Raw genomic sequence first — 22,870 nt, forward strand, 5'->3', positions numbered from 1 at the left:
GCTATGATTCACACATCGTCTCGAGCACATGGATTCTGTAACACTGCCACAGAAGGAGAGAATCACAAGGTCGCGTCCTTGAAAACCCAATGCACTCAGTTCTCCCAGTTTATTGAGCCTCGATCCCAGCGCCTCTGACACTCGATGTAGCTCCAGTGGGGAACTGAGATAGCATCGTTCACTTCCCTGAGACAGTAGTGGATCTGTCCTGCTCTCCATCCCCCACTAAACTGCAATGATTAACCCCTATATCAGTATCATCGCGAAACAGAGCATCTACTCTGTATGTTCTGCAGAGAAGTGTTCTCATCCCTGTGGTGGAGCCAAGCAGAGATTTCTTGTGAAGGACTGTTGACAGAACACTCACCACAAGCTGAAATGATGTTTATGGCAAGTTGCAACTATTACACTTTATGTCTTTGCACTGGAGCTGAAGCTTCGTAAGAATTCCACTCATTGCGGCTTGATGTCAGCGAGCCCTGCTGGCGAATCAAAGCCTGGCTAAGCCTCACCTTATTTGCATACAAATTGACCAGCTGATCCCTGTCACTCTGACAATGCAGCCAAGGTACACCCAGACAGCAAGCCCCGCTAATTACAGCGTGATCCCGTTATATTAATGCCAAATGGATCCCTAGTCTGGAATGAAACCTGATTCTCTGAAGTTTCCCCTTATTGTCGGCCCTTGTGAAACTTTGAAAAGTTATCCAGTATGTTATGCATTTTAATTGCGCTTTAGGACTTGCTGACTCACTCTGCATCTGAACAGCTGATAATCTTTTATTTAGGTCCGTGCAGTTTTTTTTTTCTCTCAGTACCCTCCTCCCGGAGGAATAGTCCAGGTATTTTCATTGCGTTTTGTCGCTATCCAAATTAATTAAATAAAAAATGCATAAATTATGAATGTTTTCGTTTTGGTTTTTAATAACGTACAATCCAGTGCTTTGTATGTCCAATTACACACTGACCCCTCGTGGTCTGTTTAAAGCCTTAACGTAATATTATATTATCTTTCTTTAGCTCTCATGGGGTAATTTTGAATATTACAGCTAATTGACGACCTTGAAGGCAATTCAGGTCTTTCTAATCCAAGCTATTAAGTGTGCATAATACTTAGCACTTAGCATACATTCAATATATATATATATATATATATATATATATATATATATATATATATATATATATATATATATATATATATATATATATATATATTATTTTTTTTTTTTTGTTTTTGTTCTAAAATTATCCGATATTTCTCAGCATCAGGTGTTATTTACAAGTTTAAACACAGAGCAATGACATTGGACTGACCTTATTATAGAGATTCTGTATTTTCAATATAGACCACGGGGTGGCGTTACTGTGGTATTTGTCTTTGACAATGTATGAAAACAAACAAAAGGTGAACAAAACGAAATGCCGTTTAATCGTTTTCAACAAGAAAAACAACAAAGAATAAAACATACAGGGAAAAACAACGTAATTCCGCAATATCTCATGATACAAAAAGGTCACTGTAAACACAGTACAGTGCTGATGAAAATAATCTTCCAGTGGGATGAAAAGGGTTTGATGCAAGTTTAAGCATGTGAGCACACCACAAGTCTATTTTTGGGACTTGAATCTCTTTGTTGGAGGCTGAACAGCTGACAAAATGTTTGCGTGTGAAAACATACTGGGGGTTGGGGGTGTGGGGTACAGTTCATGAGTGAGCTCAAGGCACCACAACAATGCGCATGGTGTTGGTGTATCCAGATCCTGGACGCCAGCCTGTGACAACAATGATAACGTCACCAGACTTGAAGTACTGCCGGGCTTTCCCTGAAAATCAAAGTAGTGGATGTGAATAAGACCTCAAGTACAAGGGTAAATGGTTTAAGTGCCTGATATATGATTTTGGAGAATGATTGGCAGGGAATGCTTTCAAAACTAACTTGCTATTGCTAGCCTCTTCGAAATCGCCTACACTACCTTTAACTTGATGTTGCACTGTGACTTTTAGTATATACGTTAGCTTTAGCTTTAAATGTCCTTGCAAACCGAGTCTGAAAATATCATTATCATTGTATAGTATAGTTCTTATAGTTTATTGTATAGAATTAGAATTATTCTTAAAACTTTATAGTTATTGTTGTGGTTGTAGGCCTTATTCTAGGAGTGAATACTCTTTTAAGACCCATTTACACCAAAAATTATAACTATAAAAGACAACTGTATTAGAGTTCAAACCAACTTTCTGTTTATAAGTGTGCGCAACTACTGATATGTAAACCACTGGTTATTGGCTACTGACAATTTTTTTATTTTTTTTTTAATGGACTAAATAAATTGCTCAAGTGGTTTTCTGTAGCTGCCACCGGTGTTCTTTTAAAAGGCAACCTGCTCTGTGAATGACTATAACTAAATCAATGTGCGTCTGTTAGCGTCAGGCCAGATGAAGTGCTAGATTTCTCCGGATGTCTCATTACCGATCTCCAGGGCGAAGCTGACACGTAGATCCACATCCTCAGCCCATACATCATTAGCAGGTTTGGTGTAGAGGATGGGGATGACGCCGCGATACAGGTGCAGCTGCCGGGCCGTCTGGCCGTTTCGGGTCACAGCCATGATAGGAGCACGTGGCCTGTATCTGGACAGCATCTGGGCAGACCTGAGGAGACAAAGACAGGGTGGCCATTCTTATAGGTCCAAACTAAATATGAAAACTTTATTATACAAATAATAATAGTTAATTGATTAATAATAATAATAATAATAATAATAATATGAATATTAATAATTATGAGTCATGAAAAGGATAGTATATATATATATATATATATATATATATATATATATATATATATATATATATATATATGTATGTATGTATGTGTATATATATATATATATATATATAAATTAAATTAAAAGTTAAAAAATGTAAATATAATTTTTATATATATATATATATATAGCTAGTAGAACATGACGTTGACTGTGTATTATTGTTTTCATTAAGCATGTATTTTAAGTTTAATATGTAGCATAAAATATAAAATATATATTTAAAAACAAGCACAATAATAACTGTTAACTACTGTACAATAATTTGTATTATTATAGTTAGAAAATATTATTAGATAATAATAATAACAAACACAACATATAATAATATTCTAAATATTGTTATTAGTATTTTATTGGTAGTGTATATACACATACACACACACACACACACAAAATATTAAATATAATAAATATACATGTATTTTAATAGTTAAAAATGTCATTTAAAATTATATAATAATTTATTTTAACTTGATATTTTATTTACATATCTAAAACATAACAGACAATTTTGAAAATAGACAAAGGAAAGAAAAAAATATATGTATATACTTATATACTTAATAAATATATATATAATTTATAATATATATATTTTTTACATTATTTTTGAAAATGGTACATCCTGAAGAGTTTTATTTTGCATGAATGTTTGGCTGACCATTCATTATCCGCCTTCATTTGGCTTCCTACCAAAATAAATAAACTTAAAAAGATGGAACTGGAGTTGTAATTACTTTAGGAATGACTGAGGATTGTAAGAGACATAAGACTAGCATAAGTATAAAAAACATAAATTATATAAATTTAGCTGCCAAAAAAGTACAAAATACCTGACAATACAATGACGCAGCTGACCAATCAGAATCAAGTATTCCAGACATACATGCAATAAATAGATAAAATGCAAATACTGGGTATGAAATGATCTGCTCTGGTTGGTGTCAACTGGAAAAACGTACCCAGTGAGGGTGCACTTTTGCCTCTGCAAACTACTGTGGGACAAGTGAATAAGGAGTTTAAATTAGCCTATGAAATGTCAAAGTTCAGGCCTGCAAAGGTCAGACTGTCTCGCTCGGCGCAATGAGATGCATTTCGATCAGCCACAGGGCAAAACGGATAATATATGAGTGTGAAGAGACCGTGAGTAAACTTAACACAAATGATCAAATTAAGTGTTAAATATATTCTAAACTGGCATAAGAAGATTTGCGTCTTACAGTACATGCATATGTTTTACAATCTCATGTGCACGACACTGAGTAGAGGTCACTGTACCTAATATTAGAACCGCGCGCGTGTGTGTGTGTGTGTGTGTGTGTGTAAATGCCACCGTAGGTCTTTTAGGGTAACTGAGAGCGTCTCTGACCTGCCAGTCTTGGTGAGCACAATGATGGCACTGGCACAGCACTTGAAGGAAGCTTCCACTGAACCAATGGCCACGGCCTCAGTGGGGTCACGGGTCAGATGGGTGGTCCGGCGAAGCTCTTCAAATACCTGCCTGTGGAACATAGCGGCCTCAGCTTCACGGGCGATCTGATGCAACGTTAAGAAATGACACAAATGAGGAGGCAAGAACCTTATTTTGTATTTCCATAGTATACATCACAGTATTACCATCTGATACCATCACTGGTGTGCTGGTACCTCCAGAGCACTTATTTTGATAGAGCTCTATTCAGTCTGACAATGATAAAAAATCTTTGCTGATAAATTAGAGAAAAAACCTTTGGTAGTGAGAGAAGTAGTACTGCATTTCCTCAAAAGCATGTGAGAAATCGTCACAACACTTAATTACAAATGGCACAGAAACAAGCTCATCAAAAGCACTGAACTTGCAAGGCTTACATACCCTTGTGAAAAACTAACTGAACTTAAAAGGAATCGTTCACCTAAAAATGAAAATTGGTGATGATGATGTAGATGAGTTATGGAGAGTTGGAACCGTTTTGGAGAAATTTAGCATCACTTGCTCACCAATGGATCTTCTGCAGTGAATGGGTGCCGTCAGAATGACAGTCTAAACAGCTGACCAAAACATCACAATAATCCATAAGCAATCCAAACCACTCCAGTCCATCCATTAACGTTTCGTAAATGTAAAAGCTGCATGTTTGTTAAAAAAAATAAAAATTATAAATACATCAAGGCACTTTAATTAAATTCATTGTTTCTGGCAAAAATACTAGTCCATATTTCATAATCACACTTTCTCCAGTGAAAATGTCCATCCCCTGTCGTCCTCTCGCATCAAAATTAACAGATATATTTGCTTAGTATTGTTTTGGACTATTTTCACTTGCAAACAATGCTTGATCTGTGCATATTTCTCTCAGACAGATTCAGACGAGATTACTTTTCACTGGAGAAAGCAATATTATGGATAGAGGACTTTTAACCAGAAGCAACAGTTTGAAATTAAAAAAAATGCATTAATGATGGATTTTGACAACTTTTCAGTTCATAACTCTTAAATTGCTTGGAGTCCTATGGATTACTTGAGGGTTATTGTGATGTATTTATCAGCTGTTTGGACTCTCATTCTGACGGCACCCATTCACTCCATTGGTGAGCAAGTGATGTAATGCTACATTTTTCCAAATCTGTATATTATTAATTAAGTATATTTAAATGTATTATTTCCATAATAAACGTATGCTAAAGTATACTTCTTTTTCACAAGGGTCACAGTTAATGGTATAGCTCACCCAAAAATAAACATTCTATCATTAATTACATGTCGTTCCCAACCCATTCATCTTTGGAACACAAATTAAGATATTTTTGATGCATTCAGAGAGCTCTCTGACCCTCCATAGACAGCAAGAATCCGTACACGATCAAGGCTCAGAAACGTAGCAAGGAGATTATTTACCCTTGTTGTACCCTTGCTGTCTACAGAGGGTCAGCGAGCTCTCGGAATGCATAAAAAATATCTTAATTTGTGTTCTGAAGATGAATGGGTTGGGAACGACATGTAATTACCAACAGATTTTTTTGGGGGTGAACTTACGGGTCTTACGGTTTTGAAATGACATGATGGTGAGTAATCAATGACAGAATTTTCATTTTTGATTGAACTAACCCTTTAATTGCACATGTACACAGTACAGTTACAGCTATAGCATTTAGATAGGTTTTTTTTTTTTTTTTTGCTAGATTTGTTTTTGGAGTTAATTATATGAATGTTCTGCTTAGCAAGCTAAACGTACAGTGTATTATGAACATATTAGCATTAGTACAATATCCAACACCAGTCAGGTAAAGCCAGAAGGTGGCGCTCTTGATGGTACAGTACCTGGTGCTGCATGCGCACAGACTCTAGAGGGTATTCACCCTTTGCGGTCTCTCCACTCAGCATGATACAGTCGGCGCCATCGAGCACGGCATTGGCCACGTCACTGCTCTCGGCGCGAGTGGGGCGGGGCTTCTTGATCATGCTCTCCAGCATCTGTCAGTCAAAGAGACAGTCAAATTGTGCTGGCTGAACTGAGCTGGCTAACTTGCTTCTGCATGATGTCTTTCCTAACCTGTGTGGCGCAGATGATTGGTTTGCCAATCCTGTTGCACTGACCAATCATCATCTTCTGAGCCAGGAACACCTTCTCAGTTGGGATCTCAATACCCAGATCTCCACGGGCGACCATGATACCATCGCTAGCCTCCAGGATCTCATCAAACCTATGCAAATAAAGAAATCAAAGCAACAAACTCAATCTACAAAGCACAACACGTTTACAGTAAGGAATGCCCACTTTGAAATAAATTCCAATTAATATACTATATACATACAATATATTATGTTGCATTATATATTATACATACACATATATACGTAAACACACAGGCACACATTTTTCGTGTTTTTTTTAAATATGTCTTTTATGCTATCCAAGGCTGCATTTATTTAATCAAAAATACAGTAAAAAACTGTAATATCGTGAATTATTATTACTATTTAAAATAACTGTTCTATTTGAATACATTTTAAGAGATAATTTATGTTCAAGCTGAAATTTCAACAATGATTAAAAATTTGCTACTCAAGAAATATTTCTTATTATTATCATCAAGTTGAAAATGGTTATGTTTTAACTTAATATTTTTGTGGAAACGGTGATATATTTTCTTTCAGGATTCTTTGATGAATAGAAAGTAAAAAAAACATGCATTTATTTTACATGGAAATCTTTTGTAACATTATAAATGTCTTTTTCCACTTTTGAATGACAACTGAATGCATTCTTGCTGAAAATAAAAATCTTACTCACCCCAAAATGTTACAAATGTATTAAAAAAATATTTTAAATGTATACATTAAAATATTTTAATTTGTTTTTAATATATAATAAAAAATGAATGTAATAATTATTATTTAATATATAATCCGTTTATTTATATTAACAGATATTTACAATTTATTTAATATTTATTATCACTCACTTGCGCACACCCTCATGGTTCTCCAGTTTGCTGATGATCTTGATGTCTTTGCCTTTCTCTCCGAGCACCTTCCTGACAGCATGCACGTCAGCAGCTTTGCGGATAAAGGAGGCAAAAACCATGTCGACGCCCTGCTCCACACCAAACTGAAGGTCCTGAATGTCCTTCTCAGATACTGCAGGCAGGTCAACATTGGCCCCGGGCAGGTTCACGCCTTTCTTGCTGCCCAGCATGCCTCCGTTCTCAATCTCACAGTTCAGGAAATCAGAACCTGAAACATTAAACAATGTTAAAACAACACGGTCCCGCTGTGATGCTTCCAAGGCTTGAAAATACGATGTGGTTATGATGGGGAAGATTCACTGAACTTGGACCTCACCAATTTCCTTAACTTTGAGTGAAATAAGACCGTCGTCTATGTAAACATGGCTGCCCTGCTGCACCACCTTCGTTATGTTCTTGTAGTCCAGCCACAGAATCTTGTCATCGCAATTGTCCTTGAAGCTGTCATCCAGAGTGAGCTTGATCATGTTACCCTTGACCAGCTTGACCTCCTCAGTGCCACTCTGAAGAAACCACATATATACATGAAGCCTGAGTTTAAAAAATTGAGAAGAACATCAGAAAACAAGATGCTATACTTACGCCTTTAATAAGTCCGGTCCTGATCTCAGGGCCTTTGGTATCCAGAGCAATGGCCACTGGTCGGTATTCAATGCTACCAGCTCCAAAACTCTCAATGGCTTCACGAACATTCTTGATGGTGCCAGCATGGTACTGCATTAAATAGGTTATTTACATGAAATATGAGTGTCAAATGTTTTAAAAATTAACTGTAAGTGAGCATAAGATGACAGAAAATGTAATCTAAAAGTGCAAATAGGGAAAATAAGAATGAACAAGTATATAAACAGTGGTCAATACTGATAAGTTATATTAGCGCGTTAATGCAGGCGATTCATCTTTCTGGTTTAATCGGGTTAAATATATTCCAAGCAGTTATGCAGGGGTGGGGCTAGTGTTGGGCACCCCAGTCACAACTGCTGCTTTGGTCTCTCTTTTCTTGACAAGAATTGCATTCATTTAAATGCAGAGCATCTTTTCAGAAGTGCTCCACTTCACCAGTAGAAGCTAATTTTTCTGTCCTGTCAGCAATTACAATGTGCTTGTAGTGCATGCTCTTCAATTGCATGCAAACATATGGCAGTGTGCTCTGCCTGTAGCCTGTATAATCTCATAATAAAACGCAAATTAAACTATGACTGTGAGCGTCAGATCTGTGTTACGTTCAGCAGCAGCAGCTCTTAAAGTAATAGCAGCCAAATAAATAATAGTCAGCTGCTGTGATGTTAACCAAAAAAAAAAAGAAAAGAAAAAAAACAGTAATACATTTTTTTTAGCTTTAAGGATTCATCTAGATTTAATTTAGAATTTAGTGTTTTATAACTTTATTAAATTTCTGTACATTTCCTACTTGCTGAAGGACACAATAAATATGTTTTAAGTCCAATAAATGTTAAAATCGATAGCTCTCAATTATACTCTAATGTTGAGTGCCTGTATTTAATGGTTTAACATTAGGAAAAAATAATAATTTCCTAGAGACGATCAGTAGCATTGGTATCAGTGACTTTCTTTCAGTTATAGTAAAGATGCCACTAAACAAATATACTGTCTTTATGTTGTTTCTACATTAATTTGAAGATCGAATGTGAAATTATTGCAGTATAAAATTGTATTGTCCTGATTAATGAATGATTTGTAAATCCTGATTAATTTCAGAAAAAACATGTGATGAATTTGTTTTTTTTTTGTTTGTTTTTTTTTAATAGACTGACATCACTAATTATATTATGTATTATTTCTTGCAATTCTGAGATTTCATCTTGCAATTCTGTCTCTGCTATGGAATAAAAAGTAAAAAAGGTACTTCCAACTACTTCTCTCAGATTTAGGAAAAAAAAGGTCAGTGTAACAAAGACATTCAATCAACAACGATGTGATAGTGTGTGTGTGTGCCATTCTTAAGGTGTGAGACTGATGAGTTGCAATTGATGATGAGTTCAGGCAAAGGATTATGGGAAATTGAGTCCGGGGTGACTGGTAAAGGGTACAGGATGAGGTGCCCTCTAGTGGAGCTCGTGGGCACTCCAGCTAGAGATTGTGACAGACTTATGAGATTTTGAACAAAGACTGTTTATTTATTTACGGAGCCCTGCACATGACACGCAGGGAAAAATATAAGGCTAAATCGTGTGCACGATTTACTAATTCGTTCCCTCAATATCCTAAAAAGTGCACATGATTACTATTGCGTTCCCTCGATTTACTATTGCGTTCACTCGATTTATAAATGGTGCGCACGATTTACTAATTTGTTCCCTCGATTTGTGAAATCGTGCACACGATTACTATTGCGTTCCCTCAATTTACTATTGCGTCAGAATTTAGACCTAACCTTAAGCACAACCACACGTCGTTGACATATCGATGATGAATAGATCTGTTTAATAATTTTCTGCCAAACTGTCTCTGAAATTTGTTCATTCAAATCCTCCTCCTATTCATTTTTAAGTAATATATATTTTCCAGGTTGTGCTGATCGAGGAGATGATACATTTTGCCTATGATTTGTTTTGAATATTTTCCTACTTTGAAAACAGAAACTAATAGAGATGTATGTGGATATGAAGGAAAACAATAAGTATGTGAAGCCAAAAAAAATTCATACCTGCAGATATCTAAAGAAATGGGACCTGGGAATCTCAAATCTGTTAACCACTTCATCAAAAGATGAAACTGAAATAATAATAAAAATGTTTTGCTGCAAAGAGCAATACTAGTTTTAACTTGTCTATAACTTGGCAAATGGCCATGGATTAAGCAGGGATAATCAACGGCTTGCATTAAAGAATTTTAAATACACCTATGTGCTTCACGTCGGGTGGTTCTTGACCTCCACGTCATGCATTTAAAATCATTTAATGCGCGGCAAAGCGTCGATTATCCATTACATATTATATGTGACCCTGGGACCACAAAACTACTTATAAGAGTCAATTGATTTTTTTTTTTTTATCGTGATGTATCCAACATTAGGATCTGACAATATTTGTTCGAGATACAACTGTTTGAAAATCTGGAATCTGAGGGTGCAAAAAAATCTAAATATTGAGAAAATCGCCTTTAAAGTTGTCCAAATGAAGTCCTTAGCAATGCATATTACTAATCAAAAATTACTTTTGATATATTGACTGTAGGAACTTTACCAAATATCTTCATGGAACATGATCTTTACTTAATATCCTAATGATTTTTGGCATAAAAGAAAAATGGATCATTTTGACCCCTACAATGTATTGTTGGTTATTGCTACAAATATATCTGTGCTACTCATGATTGGTTTTGTGGTCCAGGGACACATTTTATATTATATTACATTGGCTTTGAGATCTCCAAGCAACCCAACTTCATCATGTTACATATGGCATCATTTTTGTCCTTTAGAAACATTAAAAACTCTTTTTACGCTATTTTTTCTTCTTTGTTCTGCTTGTACGCTGATTCTTGCTCTCAGATGGACGTTTTATCGATTGACAGCGTGAGCTCTGAGACCTGTAAAACTCAACTGAACACGATGTTACAGAATAAAAAGAACAAAGAGAACATGTCTTTTTTGCTGTAAAGTCTACAGCTCAGTCTGTGTCTCTGTCCTGTGCGTTCAATCGCAGGCTCGAGGCAGAGACAGAGGTGTGTGTGTGTATATATATATATATATATATATATATATATATATATATATATATATATATATATATATATAATCAGGGAGAGACAAGTTATGACCCACACAAACATTTGACTGCTTCTGATCTCAAACTCTTAGTTTTTCTGTGAGTTAATATGACTGGTCTGACAGCTTTAGTGATAGTTACGTCAGATTTTGGTTGCCATCTCTAATTACAGACTGCAAATAACAACTAAGCAAATAACAAGACAGTCACTTCAACCATATCACTACATGCATAAGTGTCAATGAGAGTGCTAATTCTAATAATGCTAAAAAGGTAAGTTATTTAAAATTCATAAGTAACAAATACAATTTAGACTGCAATGATACAAAAGGATAATGTTGTATTGTGACTGATTATGAATAAAAAATGAAATTCAAATAAAAAATCATTCAGATAAAAAGGATAAATATGAAAATCTCAGGTTAAAATTTTTAATTTACTGTGAATTCAGGTCCAATTATGATATTAGAATTAACAAATGTTATAATAAACACTAATATTAATGTTAGTATTAACATTTAATGATTAACAAGATGGCAAATAGGATGATAAAATAAAGAAATATTTTAAAGTAAATAAAAGCAAGTTATAGCATGTATATTATATATTATAATAAAGTAAAACAAATTAATTTTATATTGAAGTAGAAAGTTTTAAATTAAGTTTTGTTAAACTAACAAGATTAAGAATTCCATATATTTTTAATAAATACCTTGCAATGTGCAAACTGTAAATGGCATATTTTTTATGTAAATAAAGGTGAAAAAATAAACACACACACATATAGTAAATTATTTGTACGTTTTTAAATTATGTTTCACTAAATTAAACAGATTACTAAATAAATCCATAATAACAAATGAAAAAAATCATGCTTTTAATTTAATACATTGTATAGTATGGATTTTTATTTTTTACAAATATTTAATATTTCAATCTTGATTTTCTATTTTTAAAATCTTTTTAAAAAGAAGTTACCACATGAAGATGCTTAGTAATGCTCACTGGAACTCTCAATGAACTTTGTGCTCATATTTACTCATCAAATATAGAAGCAAACTTTATTAAAGACGAACATGAGCTACTGACCTTCTCTGACCCCCAGCCACAAATAACTACTGCCTCACTTCATGATAGCATGGTTAATATAGTAATATGTTGCAACAGTGCCAAGCAACAAAAAAAAAAGGTAAATAGCCATGACTTTTAAAGGGGACAGGTCAGCGCAGTCTAAACTCACACTCTGGCTCGAGCCCAAGATGACCAGACAGATCAGAGCGGCTACAAGATCAGCTTACAACTTCTGACATTTGAAGAGGCACGAGGGAAACACCACAATAATCAAAGATCTACGATTGAAGTCGAGGCTGACTGAGAGGATGGAGACTTTTTGAATAACATTATTACAAGATTATCAGACTGCTTGATGATAAAACAATACATGTGTGGATCATTTCAGTGGAGGCTAATGGAAAACGTTCCATAATGGAGGAGATCACATACCTCGTGAGTTCCGTGGGAGAAGTTCAAACGTGCAACATTCATGCCGGACTTGATCATCTCCTTCAGGGTCTCCACAGAATGGGAGGCAGGTCCTGCATTAAGATAAAACATACTGAAAACGTTTTGAGGGACAAATTGAATTAAAGGGATGATTCACCCAAAAATGAAAATTTGCTGAAAATGTACTCGCCCTCAGGCCATCCACGATGTATTTGAGTTTGTTTGTTCATTGGAACAGATATGGAGAAATCACTTGCTCACCACTGGATCCTCTGAAGTGAATGGGTGCCGTCAGAATGAGAGTCCAAACAGCTGATAAAAACATCGGAATAATTCACGCAACTACAATCCATCAATTAACGCCTTGTGATTAGGGATGTTCATTTAGTTTTTTTTCCCTAAATGACAACTGAGGCTCGTTAAACGACTATTAACCATTTTAAATTAGAGTTGAATTAAATTAGAAAGGATAAGGGTCTGTGACCCATTAAAAATACTAACATTTGTTTCCCAGGAATTCATTTCATGTTCAAATAGCAACAAAGAACATAACATGAGGATTCACATGACATCACATCACGCACCTGCAGCGCTTCTGCGAGCGGAGAAAAACATAATAAAGCTAGGCTATATATAGTGAAAAAATATATTTTTACTTGAATAATAAATTACGAAAATGAATTAAAAAGGAAGTTTTGGTTAATTTTTGTGCTGCGTTAAAGGAAGTCAGACGGCAGAAAGCGGCATCCTATTTTTCTTTAGGTTATTTAGGCTTATTTTACGCACAAAGATTTGTTTTTAATGTGAATGTGCCAAATAAAGGCAAACCGTTTACAATTGCGATTATCTTTATGACTAAAAGGAGTAGTTGCTTCCACTGTTAGAAGGGAAAAAATCAAGTTAAGCTATGCTACTCTGACAAAGCAGCCTGTTCATTATCATAATAAAATACAGTCAAACAAACATGAAAAAACAACAACAACAACAAAAAAACAAAACAAACACTGCTCAGTTTAAATATTTAATAAAATCTGTGTGGTCAAGTGTTATCACCATACTGCCGTGATGTTATGCAAAACATTTCGTTTTACGTGGATATTGGAACGAGAGTGAAGTAGGCTTTAATAAATAATAATTTGGCATTCAAATACATAGAGAATACGAAAACATTTGATTTTGTGTCGAATGACAGACCCAACGTTGGTTTCATTTTAATTTTAGCCTAAATTAATTTGTTTTGGCTTGTCGTTTATGTTGCTATAACTTTTATTCTTGTTCTTTTTTAAAAAGGCTACTGTTATTTGAAAGGATTTGTTGTGGAGTGAGGGGAACTAAAATAACATAGCTATATTTACAATGTTTATTATAATGTTTGTTAGGGCTGCACGATAAACTGCGTGCGATATTTAATGTGCATCTTGTCAGTAAAGCCGGTTTTGTAATCAGCGGTAAATCTCCATCACCTACGCGCTTTCACATGGAGCAGCATTTACTACACGCAGTTGTTAACTGACAAGTTGCCCAAAACATGAGCAAAATATGATTGTGTTTTTGTGCAGCTTGTCAGTGAACAACAGCTCTGTATAATTAATGCGATTCCATGTGAAAACACGCAGGAGATTTACCGGTGATTAAAAGTTTCGCATCGGAATTAAGCCTATTTCTGAATGAAATAATAAAATGCGACTTGTTAATAGGCAACGTATGATTTTCTCTCTCTTAAAAAACACATTTTCTTTCATACATGTAGCGTAGCCTATTTTAACAATGCATCAAACTTTTTTTTAACATTTTAATAAATTACTTAAAATAAATAAATGACATTTGAAACCATTTAACTGATTGTATAAATCGGTCAAAATTCTTAACGGTCAGTTAACGGTAAACCGGTTAAAATGAACATCCCTACTTGTCATAAATTGTGTTTTTAATAAACAAATCAACAACTTTATTTTTAATAAACAAAATAATAAACAAATTTATAACATCTTTTTAATAAACTTTAATAAACAAAGATGTTTTTAACTTTATACTTTTGCTTTCAGTTAAAAGATTCCTCTATTTATAATAATGCTTTCTCCAGTGAAAAAGCCTGAAGTCTGCAGAGAAATATACTCAGATCGAGCAACATTTACAAGTGAAAAAGAGCACAAAACTGTTCTAAACAAATATGTGGGTGGATTTTGATGTAAGAGGACATCAGGAGACTTTTTCACTGGAAAATGTTTTATTGTGGATTATGGACTCGTTTTTTGACCGAAAGCAAAGGTTTAAAGTTACATAGTTTTTTCCAAACACACAGTGTGTCACTTTACAAAACATAAACTGATGGACTGGAGTTGTGCGGATTACTTGTATATTATTGTTATGTTTATTATAAGGATTCTCATTCTGACGGCACCCATTCACTGCAGAGCATCCATCCATTGGTGAGAAAGTGATGTAATGCTACATTTCTCCAAATCTGTTACAAAGAAGAAACAAACTTATCTACATCTTGGCCTGAGGATGAGTAAACGTTCAGCAAATTGTAATTTTTGGGTGAACTATTCCTTTAAGTGCCTTACATGTTTCACTGACCGAGCGTGCAGACGATGCCCGTGTTGCGAGACACTGTAGGCTCAGAGTCGATGTCCAGCAGACACAGGTGCTCCAGCAAGGTTTCTGCCATAGCAGCATGCATCTGCTGCGTCTGAATGGAGGCAGAGCCTGTAGTCTTTGTCTGAGACATGGCTGGAGCTTGGTCCACGACTGCTAGAAAAGTTCTGGAAGAAATATGGACAAAGCAGATTTAGATGACTTATGAAAGGACAGTGATTATTTTGAGATTTTTTTTTATTCTCACTTCTCAGGCCTTTGGAAACATTTGACTTTCTTTTCTGTCTTTTCTGTTTCTTTTGCTGAATATACTGACAAGCATTTATTGTAAACTTACATATAATTTTATTTCTATTAAATCTTGTATGTAATAAATTTGAACCCATTTTGTAATTACACATGTGTCACGATAAAGTTACACTTTAGTACACTTAGGACCGATCCCCTTAGCCCTTCCTTGTCTTGATTCTCTTTTGGGTGGAGGGGTAGGGGTAAGGGGAAGGGCCAGATAGCCCTTCAAACGAAGATTTTTTGGGACCACACTTCAAACGAAGGGGTATGAATTATCTCGGCAACATGGCTGCTACAGCGAACTTGTTTGTGTGGGCAGTGCTGTCCCATGGAAACTGCGTTGGAAAGCTTGTGCTGTAGGGAAGCGAGTGCGTTTGGGTCGCTGTTGGTCAATATCTATTTATCTATCTGTCTGTATATCTATCTATATATCTAGTCTATCTATCTATATATATATCTATGTATTTATCTATTTATCTATAATCTGCGCTATCTGAATACTCTCGTCTCTCTAGTCACTCTCAATGCTCATGATTGACGTGATCCAATGCATTGTGGGGGAAAGGAGACCGCTGTAAGATAGTAGGCTACCTACTTTTCGTATTATATTCCGTTTTGTGATACCCAACAACATAAAATACAATGGATTACAGTTTAAATGTTTATTACCAACAAGCAAATTGCACAAATTCGTTACAAAATTAACCCTGCAACACGGGTTTTTAAATATAAAATCAAATAACACATTATAGTTAAAATCGTTAATTAATAATTGTTAATTATGTTAGTCAATGAATCTAAATTTGTGTACCTCTTTAAAGCGCAATAAAATTATTCAAAAGGACTTTAAAAACGCAAAACTGAATTTAATTTTTTAAAGCGTACTTGTATTTAGAAAAAGTCATGAAAGTGTTATATCTTTTAAAACAATTAAGTGGCATTTTCCTTAATTTTATATTATCTGCAAGTACATTTTTAATATGCTTTAAGGATTTAAAGTACACTACACACCTCCTTTTCACAAGGCTGAATAAAGCAAGATATTCCCAGAATAATGCCTTCAATTTCATTCAGACACTTGCACAAAACTATTATATGGTTCAACATGGTTCAAAAGATTAAATGAGAGCCAGAAAGGAAGTGTGTGTTTAAATGCATGATTGGACGCACACATCCAGCAAACAGTGATCTGAGGGTAAAAAGACAACTTGTCAAAGTAATAAAACATACAGTAGTATATAAATATCATGTCAATAAACACCAAAACATGTTAAACTTTTAATAGAACTGATTTAAGTCAATGAACTAAATGCGTAAATTATTAATACATTTCAGCTCCTATTTTTCACCAGAAAATGTCAGGTTAACTTTTTAATTACGTGGACAAAAATATGTATTTCTAATCACACTTAAGGTCTAAATATAAGTTTTTTTATTAGCTTCAAACAGCCAAGGGGTGCTTTCAGAACTTCGCAGTAACTATTTTGATCTGCCCTGTTTAAAGTACACGTGAAATCGACTATATTTATTTTGTTAGCGCATATTGCTATCTTGTAATTTGTTGAATTCAGTGCCTCTTACCTCAGAAGATAAACGCACGCCTGCAGGAACTTCTGCTCTCTTCCTCCGCCACTGTCTCAACTTATCCAGTCTGAACTGACCGGCACTACTTCCCACAGCTCAGCGTGTTCCTCCGACAGGGTCTGTATAGTTCAGTATTTTGAACTGAGTTCAATAATATTAATGCTACGATATATTGATAATATTGATAAACTTATGTTATATATTGAGTACTATTTCACTTGTCGTGGACGTTTTTTAACCTCGGCCAAGGAGATTAATAGGAATTTGATACTCTCATATGAAGGATTTAGTGTGATCGTTTCATTTTGGGATTTAATGACCAAGAAACACGTTACAAACATTTTTTTGTATGAATTCAGATTTCCATGTAATATTTGTCATTTTATTTGATTTGTATTGCTAATTAAATCATTGCACTTCTATATTTTACTCCTCACTGTTTACAGTTGGCCTAAATATAACTTTACAACACCCTCAACACTCCTTCATGTAATTTCATAAATACCAGCCATTACAGGCATCTGGAGTACTAATAATAGCTCAAGGCCTACAGCTGAAACTTTGGTGCCTATGATAGAAGAGCTGCTTTTTTGATTTGTTGCCTATTCTGTATGCCATTTCCACAGAGTAGGAAAGGTCAGATCATCTGATGCTTTGCATAGACCTATATATCAAAATAATGTTTGTCATAATTAGTGTATGATTAAATTCACTACACATACTTACCCTTCAGTGTGCAAACTAGAAAGTCATGCTTGTGTTGCAGACATGTTGATTGATGGGTAACAGTATGGGTGACCTTTAAAACTGCTTCTTACATTAGGCCGTACAGTTTTGCCCGCTAACAATGATGGTTTTGAAACGGATTTCTAGGCAAATTCAAGATGTATCTTTAACATTGTTGGGGGTAATACATTACAAGTAACACAAGTTATGTAATCAGATTACTTTTTTTCAAGTAACTAGTAAAGTAACGCATTACTTTTTAATTTACAAGAAAATATCTGAGTTACTTTTTCAAAAAAGTAAGTTGCTCTGTTTTCCCATTTATTGACTGACAAGTCTCCTGCCGTCATATTGGGAGAAATCGGAAGTACAAAGGCGTTGTGTGGGCCGTGTGAAATTGATGTACAGCAGTTCTGGACTAAATGTTAATGTGCATTCATTCACATTAACCTCTCTTGCGGCCACTAACGAATGTAAATGAGCAGGCCTTGCTGACCATCTACCATCAGGGATTGAAACTTCAAGTGCGGTTGCATCTTGCTGCATACGAGGACACCATCGGGCTCGAACGCTTCATTCAACTCTCCATCTCCTTCGCCACTCGTATGCAGTTGTGCTTCGAAGAGCACAAGGGCCAGGCGTATTCCAACTCGCCACTCTGCCGACCAGAGACCGTCAGCTCCCCAGAACCAGTAAGCGAACCCATGCTTGTCGACTCTAACTGACCCACGGCTGCTGAAAGGCTAAGACGGCTGGCCCAGAATCTCTGCCTCTATTGTGCATCTCCGGGTCATATCATCTCCATATGCCCAGTCCGTCCTCCTCGTCCCTTGGTGAGTGCCATTCTCCCTTCGAAGTATCAAATAAAACCACTCACCACTATAGTGACACTTACTGCTACTGACATATCTCTTCCAGTTTCCGCCCTCCTCGATTCTGGGTCAGGCGTCAACTTCATCTCTGGTGCCCTCTGCTGTCAGCTCAAGCTCACTACCACGGCAATGCCGTCAGCCTACTGGGTCCATACAATAACTGGTAAACCATTGAGTTGAAAATGCATTCGTCACAGTGTTGGTCCGATAATCCTCCAAACTGGGCTACTTCGTAAGGAAGAGATCCATCTGCTGGTTATGGAGGAATCCACCACTGACGTCATACTATGGCACCTGTGGTTGGAGCAGCATAACTCAGTTATCTCATGGAAGATGGGCGAAGTCCTGAAGTGGGGCAACTCCTGTTTCCAGGGCTGTATTACTGGATTCCCTGTTCCAGCCAAACTCTCCCTGGAACCTCTACCTGTCTGTACCACATCCATCGAGAGCCCGGTAGAAAAGCAATCTATTTCCATTCCAACCTGTTATGCCCCCTTCAGTGACGTATTCTTCCCCAAACGGGCCTCCAAGCTGCCTCCACACCAGCCATGGTATTGTGCCGTCGATCTGCTTCCGTGTGAACCAGTGCCTAAAAGAAGGATCTATGCACTTTCCATCCCGCTAGAGAAGGTCATGGAGGACTTCATCAAGGAGGCGCTGGCGCAAGGTTACATCCGTCCATCTACCTCACCTGCTGCATCCAGCTTTTTCTTCATGGAAAAGAAGGACAAAGGCTTGCGGCCCTGCATTGATTACCGTGCCCTCAACAATATAACTGTAAAATTCCGTTATCCTCTTCCCCTCGTCCCAGCTGCCCTGGAACATCTCTGTGGTGCCACTGTGTTCACGAAGTTGGACCTCCGCAGCGCGTAAAACCTCATCCGGATACATGAGGGGGACGAGTAGAAAATAGCTTTTATCACCCCTACAGGCCACTATGAATACTTGGTGATGCCGTATGGACTTGTCAATGCCCCCTCCGTATTCCAGGATTTCATACATTGAGGTGCTCCGGGAGTTCCTCCACAAGTTCATCCTCATCTACATTGATGACATCCTCATTTACTCCCGGAGCTTAGCAGAACATCGTCGCCATGTTGTGGAGGTCCTGCAACACCTGAGGGCCTTCCACCTATACCTCAAGGCAGAGAAATGCTCCTTCCATCAGCCCTCAGTGCAGTTCCTTGGGTATAACATCGATAGCAGTGGAATCGGGATGGACGAGGGGAAGGTGAACACTGTCAAGAACTGGCCCACTCCTACCACCATCAAAGAACTCCAACGATTCCTCGGCTCCATCACCAACCCTCTTACCAGCCTCCTCCGTAATAAACCCAAGTCTCTGTCCTGGACCCCAGCCGCCACGGAGGCCTTCCACTCTCTCAAAGAAGCTTTTACTACCGCTCCACTCCTAGTACATCCTGATCCCAATCGGCTCTTCATCGTCGAAGCCGATGCCTCCACCACCGGAGTGGGAGCGGTCCTGTCCCAGCAGCAGGGGAGTCCCAGCCGCCTCCATCCATGTGCCTTCTTTTCTCGGAAGCTCAACCCGGCCGAGGTTCATTACGACATTGGCAACCGAGAGTTAATGGCTATCAAAATGACCCTGGAGGACTGGAGGCATTGGTTGGAGGGAGCCAAACACCCTTTCCTAGTTCTCACGGACCATAATAACCTATCTACCTAAAGTATCAATGCATGGCCAAAAGGCTTAATCCAAGACAGGCCAGCTGGGCTCTATTCTTCACCCGCTTCAACTTCTCCATCTCGTACCACCCAGGGGCCAAAAACATCAAGGCTGATGCCCTGTCCCGGTGTCACGCCCCTGAAGAAAGCCTAGAAGAACCTGAAACTATACTTCCTGAGAAGGTAATCGTCAGTCCTATCACCTGGTCAACCAAAACCCTACCCTCCTCCAATCAAATCAGTCTGTCCTCTGGTTACCATCCCCAGACTAAAGGGCAGACAGAGAGGAAGATTCAGGAGATTGGCCGCTTCCTCCGTACCTTCTGCCTATTGTGTTGAGTTTTATATATATATATATATATATATATATATATATATATATATATATATATATATATATATATATATATATATATATATATATATATATATATAGGTGCTGATCATATAATTAGAATATCATCAAAAAGCTGATTTATTTCATTAATTCCATTCCAAAAATGAAACTTGTATATTATATTCATTAATTACACACAGACTGATATATTTCAAATGTTTATTTCTTTTAATTTTGATGATTATAACTGAGAACTAAGGAAAATCCCAAACTCAGTTTAATTATTTATATAAATTAGAATATAACTTAAGACCAAAGGAATTTTAGAAATCTTTGCCAACTGAAAAGTATGAACATGAAAAGTTTGAGCATGTACAGCACTCAATATTTAGTTGGGGCTCCTTTTGCCTGAATTACTGCAGCAATGCGGTATGGCATGGAGTCGATCAGTCTGTGGCACTGCTCAGGTGTTATGAGAGCCCAGATTGCTCTGATAGTGGCCTTGAGCTCTTCTGCATTGTTGGGTCTGGCATATCGCATCTTCCTCTTACCAATACCCCATAGATCAGTTCAGTTGAGTTAACTGGCCAATTAAGTATAGGGATACCATGGTCCTTAAACCAGGTACTGGCCTTGGCACTTTGTGCAGGTGCCAAGTCCTGTTGCAAAATGAAATCTGCATCTCCATAAAGTTGGTCAGCAGCAGGAAGCATGAAGTGCACTAAAACTTCCTTGGACATCAGAAAACACAGTAGACCAACACCAGCAGATTACATGGCACCCCAAACCATCACTGACTGTTGAAACTTTACACTGGACCTCAAGCAACATGGATTGTGTGCCTCTCGCTCTCCTCTCTTCCTCCAGACTCTGGGACCCTGATATCCAAAGGAAATGCAAAATTTACTTTCATCAGAGAACATAACTTTGGACTACTAAGCAGCAGTCCAGTCCTTTTTGAAGCAAGATGCTTCTGATGCTGTCTGTTGTTCAAGAGTGGCTTGACACAAGGAATGCGACAGCTGAAACCCATGCTTGTATACTTCTTTGTGTGGTTCTTGAAGCACTGACTCCAGCTGCAGTCCACTCTTTGTGAATTTCCCCCACATTTTTGAATGGGTTTTGTTTCACAATCCTCTCCAGGGTGCAGTTATCCCTATTACTTGAACACTTTTTTCTACATCTTTTCCTTCCCTTCGCCTCTCTATTAATATGCTCGGAGCTCTGTGAACAGCCAGCCTCTTTTGCAATGACCTTTTGTGTCTTGCCCTCCTTGTGCAAGATGTCAATGGTCGTCTTTTGGACAACTGTCAATTCAGCAGTCTTCCCCATGATTGTGTAGCCTACAGAACTAGACTGAGAGACCATTTAAAGGCTTTGCAGGTGTTTTGAGTTAATTAATTGATTAGAGTGTGGCACCAGGTGTCTTCAATATTGAACCTTTTACAATATTCAAATTTTCAGAGATACTGAATTTTGGATTTTCCTTAGTTGTCAGTTCTAAACATCAAAAGAAATAAACATTTGAAATATATCAGTCTGTGTGTAATGAATAAATATAATATACAAGTTTAACTTTTTGAATGGAATTAGTGAAATAAATCAACTTTTCGATGATATTCCAATTATATGACCAGCACCTGTATATATATATATATATATATATATATATATATATATATATATATATATATATATATTCTTTTTTAGTATTTTCTATTTCGCGTTTTATTCTATTCATTTATTTTATGCTGTGTTCTGTTCCCTCTTCCGTTGATGTTTCTATAAGTTAGACAACCACTATCTCCCTCTAGTGGACAATAGGCACAATCTTAATCTACATCTGCAGCAGCCAGCACACTTGTCAAACAGTAGATATTTCCAGTAAACTCTGTTTGACACATCCTCTATTCTTTTATATCTCCAGACATTGGGAGATAAGGTTTGTTGTGCCAAATTTAGATCAATTTGGTTTTTTTATTGAGGTTCAGCTGTCTCTGGTGCATATGCAGGCACAAATGTGCCATTTCACACATCCCACAAAGAACCGATATAAGACAAACGGTTCATAAGATTGAGGCATTTAAGAGAATTCATTTTATTTCATTATTTTATAAAGTATTTAATTATTTATGCATATCGTTTATTGTTTAATGATTATATAATTGTTTTGTAAAACACTGTATTATTTAAATGTATTT

At 36.6% G+C, this 22,870-nt stretch overlaps 1 protein-coding gene across 1 annotated transcript; it reads right to left on the reverse strand.

The window, feature by feature from the left end:
• Nucleotides 1–1,409: 1,409 nt before the first annotated feature.
• Nucleotides 1,410–17,093, reverse strand: pkmb (pyruvate kinase M1/2b). Its single transcript, XM_052598242.1, has 11 exons — nt 17,046–17,093; nt 15,156–15,340; nt 12,576–12,667; nt 7,924–8,055; nt 7,658–7,844; nt 7,279–7,549; nt 6,366–6,516; nt 6,134–6,286; nt 4,205–4,371; nt 2,475–2,656; nt 1,410–1,827 (listed from the first exon to the last, which is right to left on the reverse strand). The coding sequence occupies exons 2-11, from the start codon at nt 15,304–15,306 to the stop codon at nt 1,721–1,723; spliced, it is 1,593 nt and encodes a 530-aa protein (XP_052454202.1). The 5' UTR covers nt 15,307–15,340; nt 17,046–17,093; the 3' UTR covers nt 1,410–1,720.
• Nucleotides 17,094–22,870: the final 5,777 nt, after the last annotated feature.

This window comes from Carassius gibelio, chromosome B25 (assembly GCF_023724105.1).
Source record: "Carassius gibelio isolate Cgi1373 ecotype wild population from Czech Republic chromosome B25, carGib1.2-hapl.c, whole genome shotgun sequence".
Lineage (NCBI taxonomy): Eukaryota > Metazoa > Chordata > Actinopteri > Cypriniformes > Cyprinidae > Carassius > Carassius gibelio.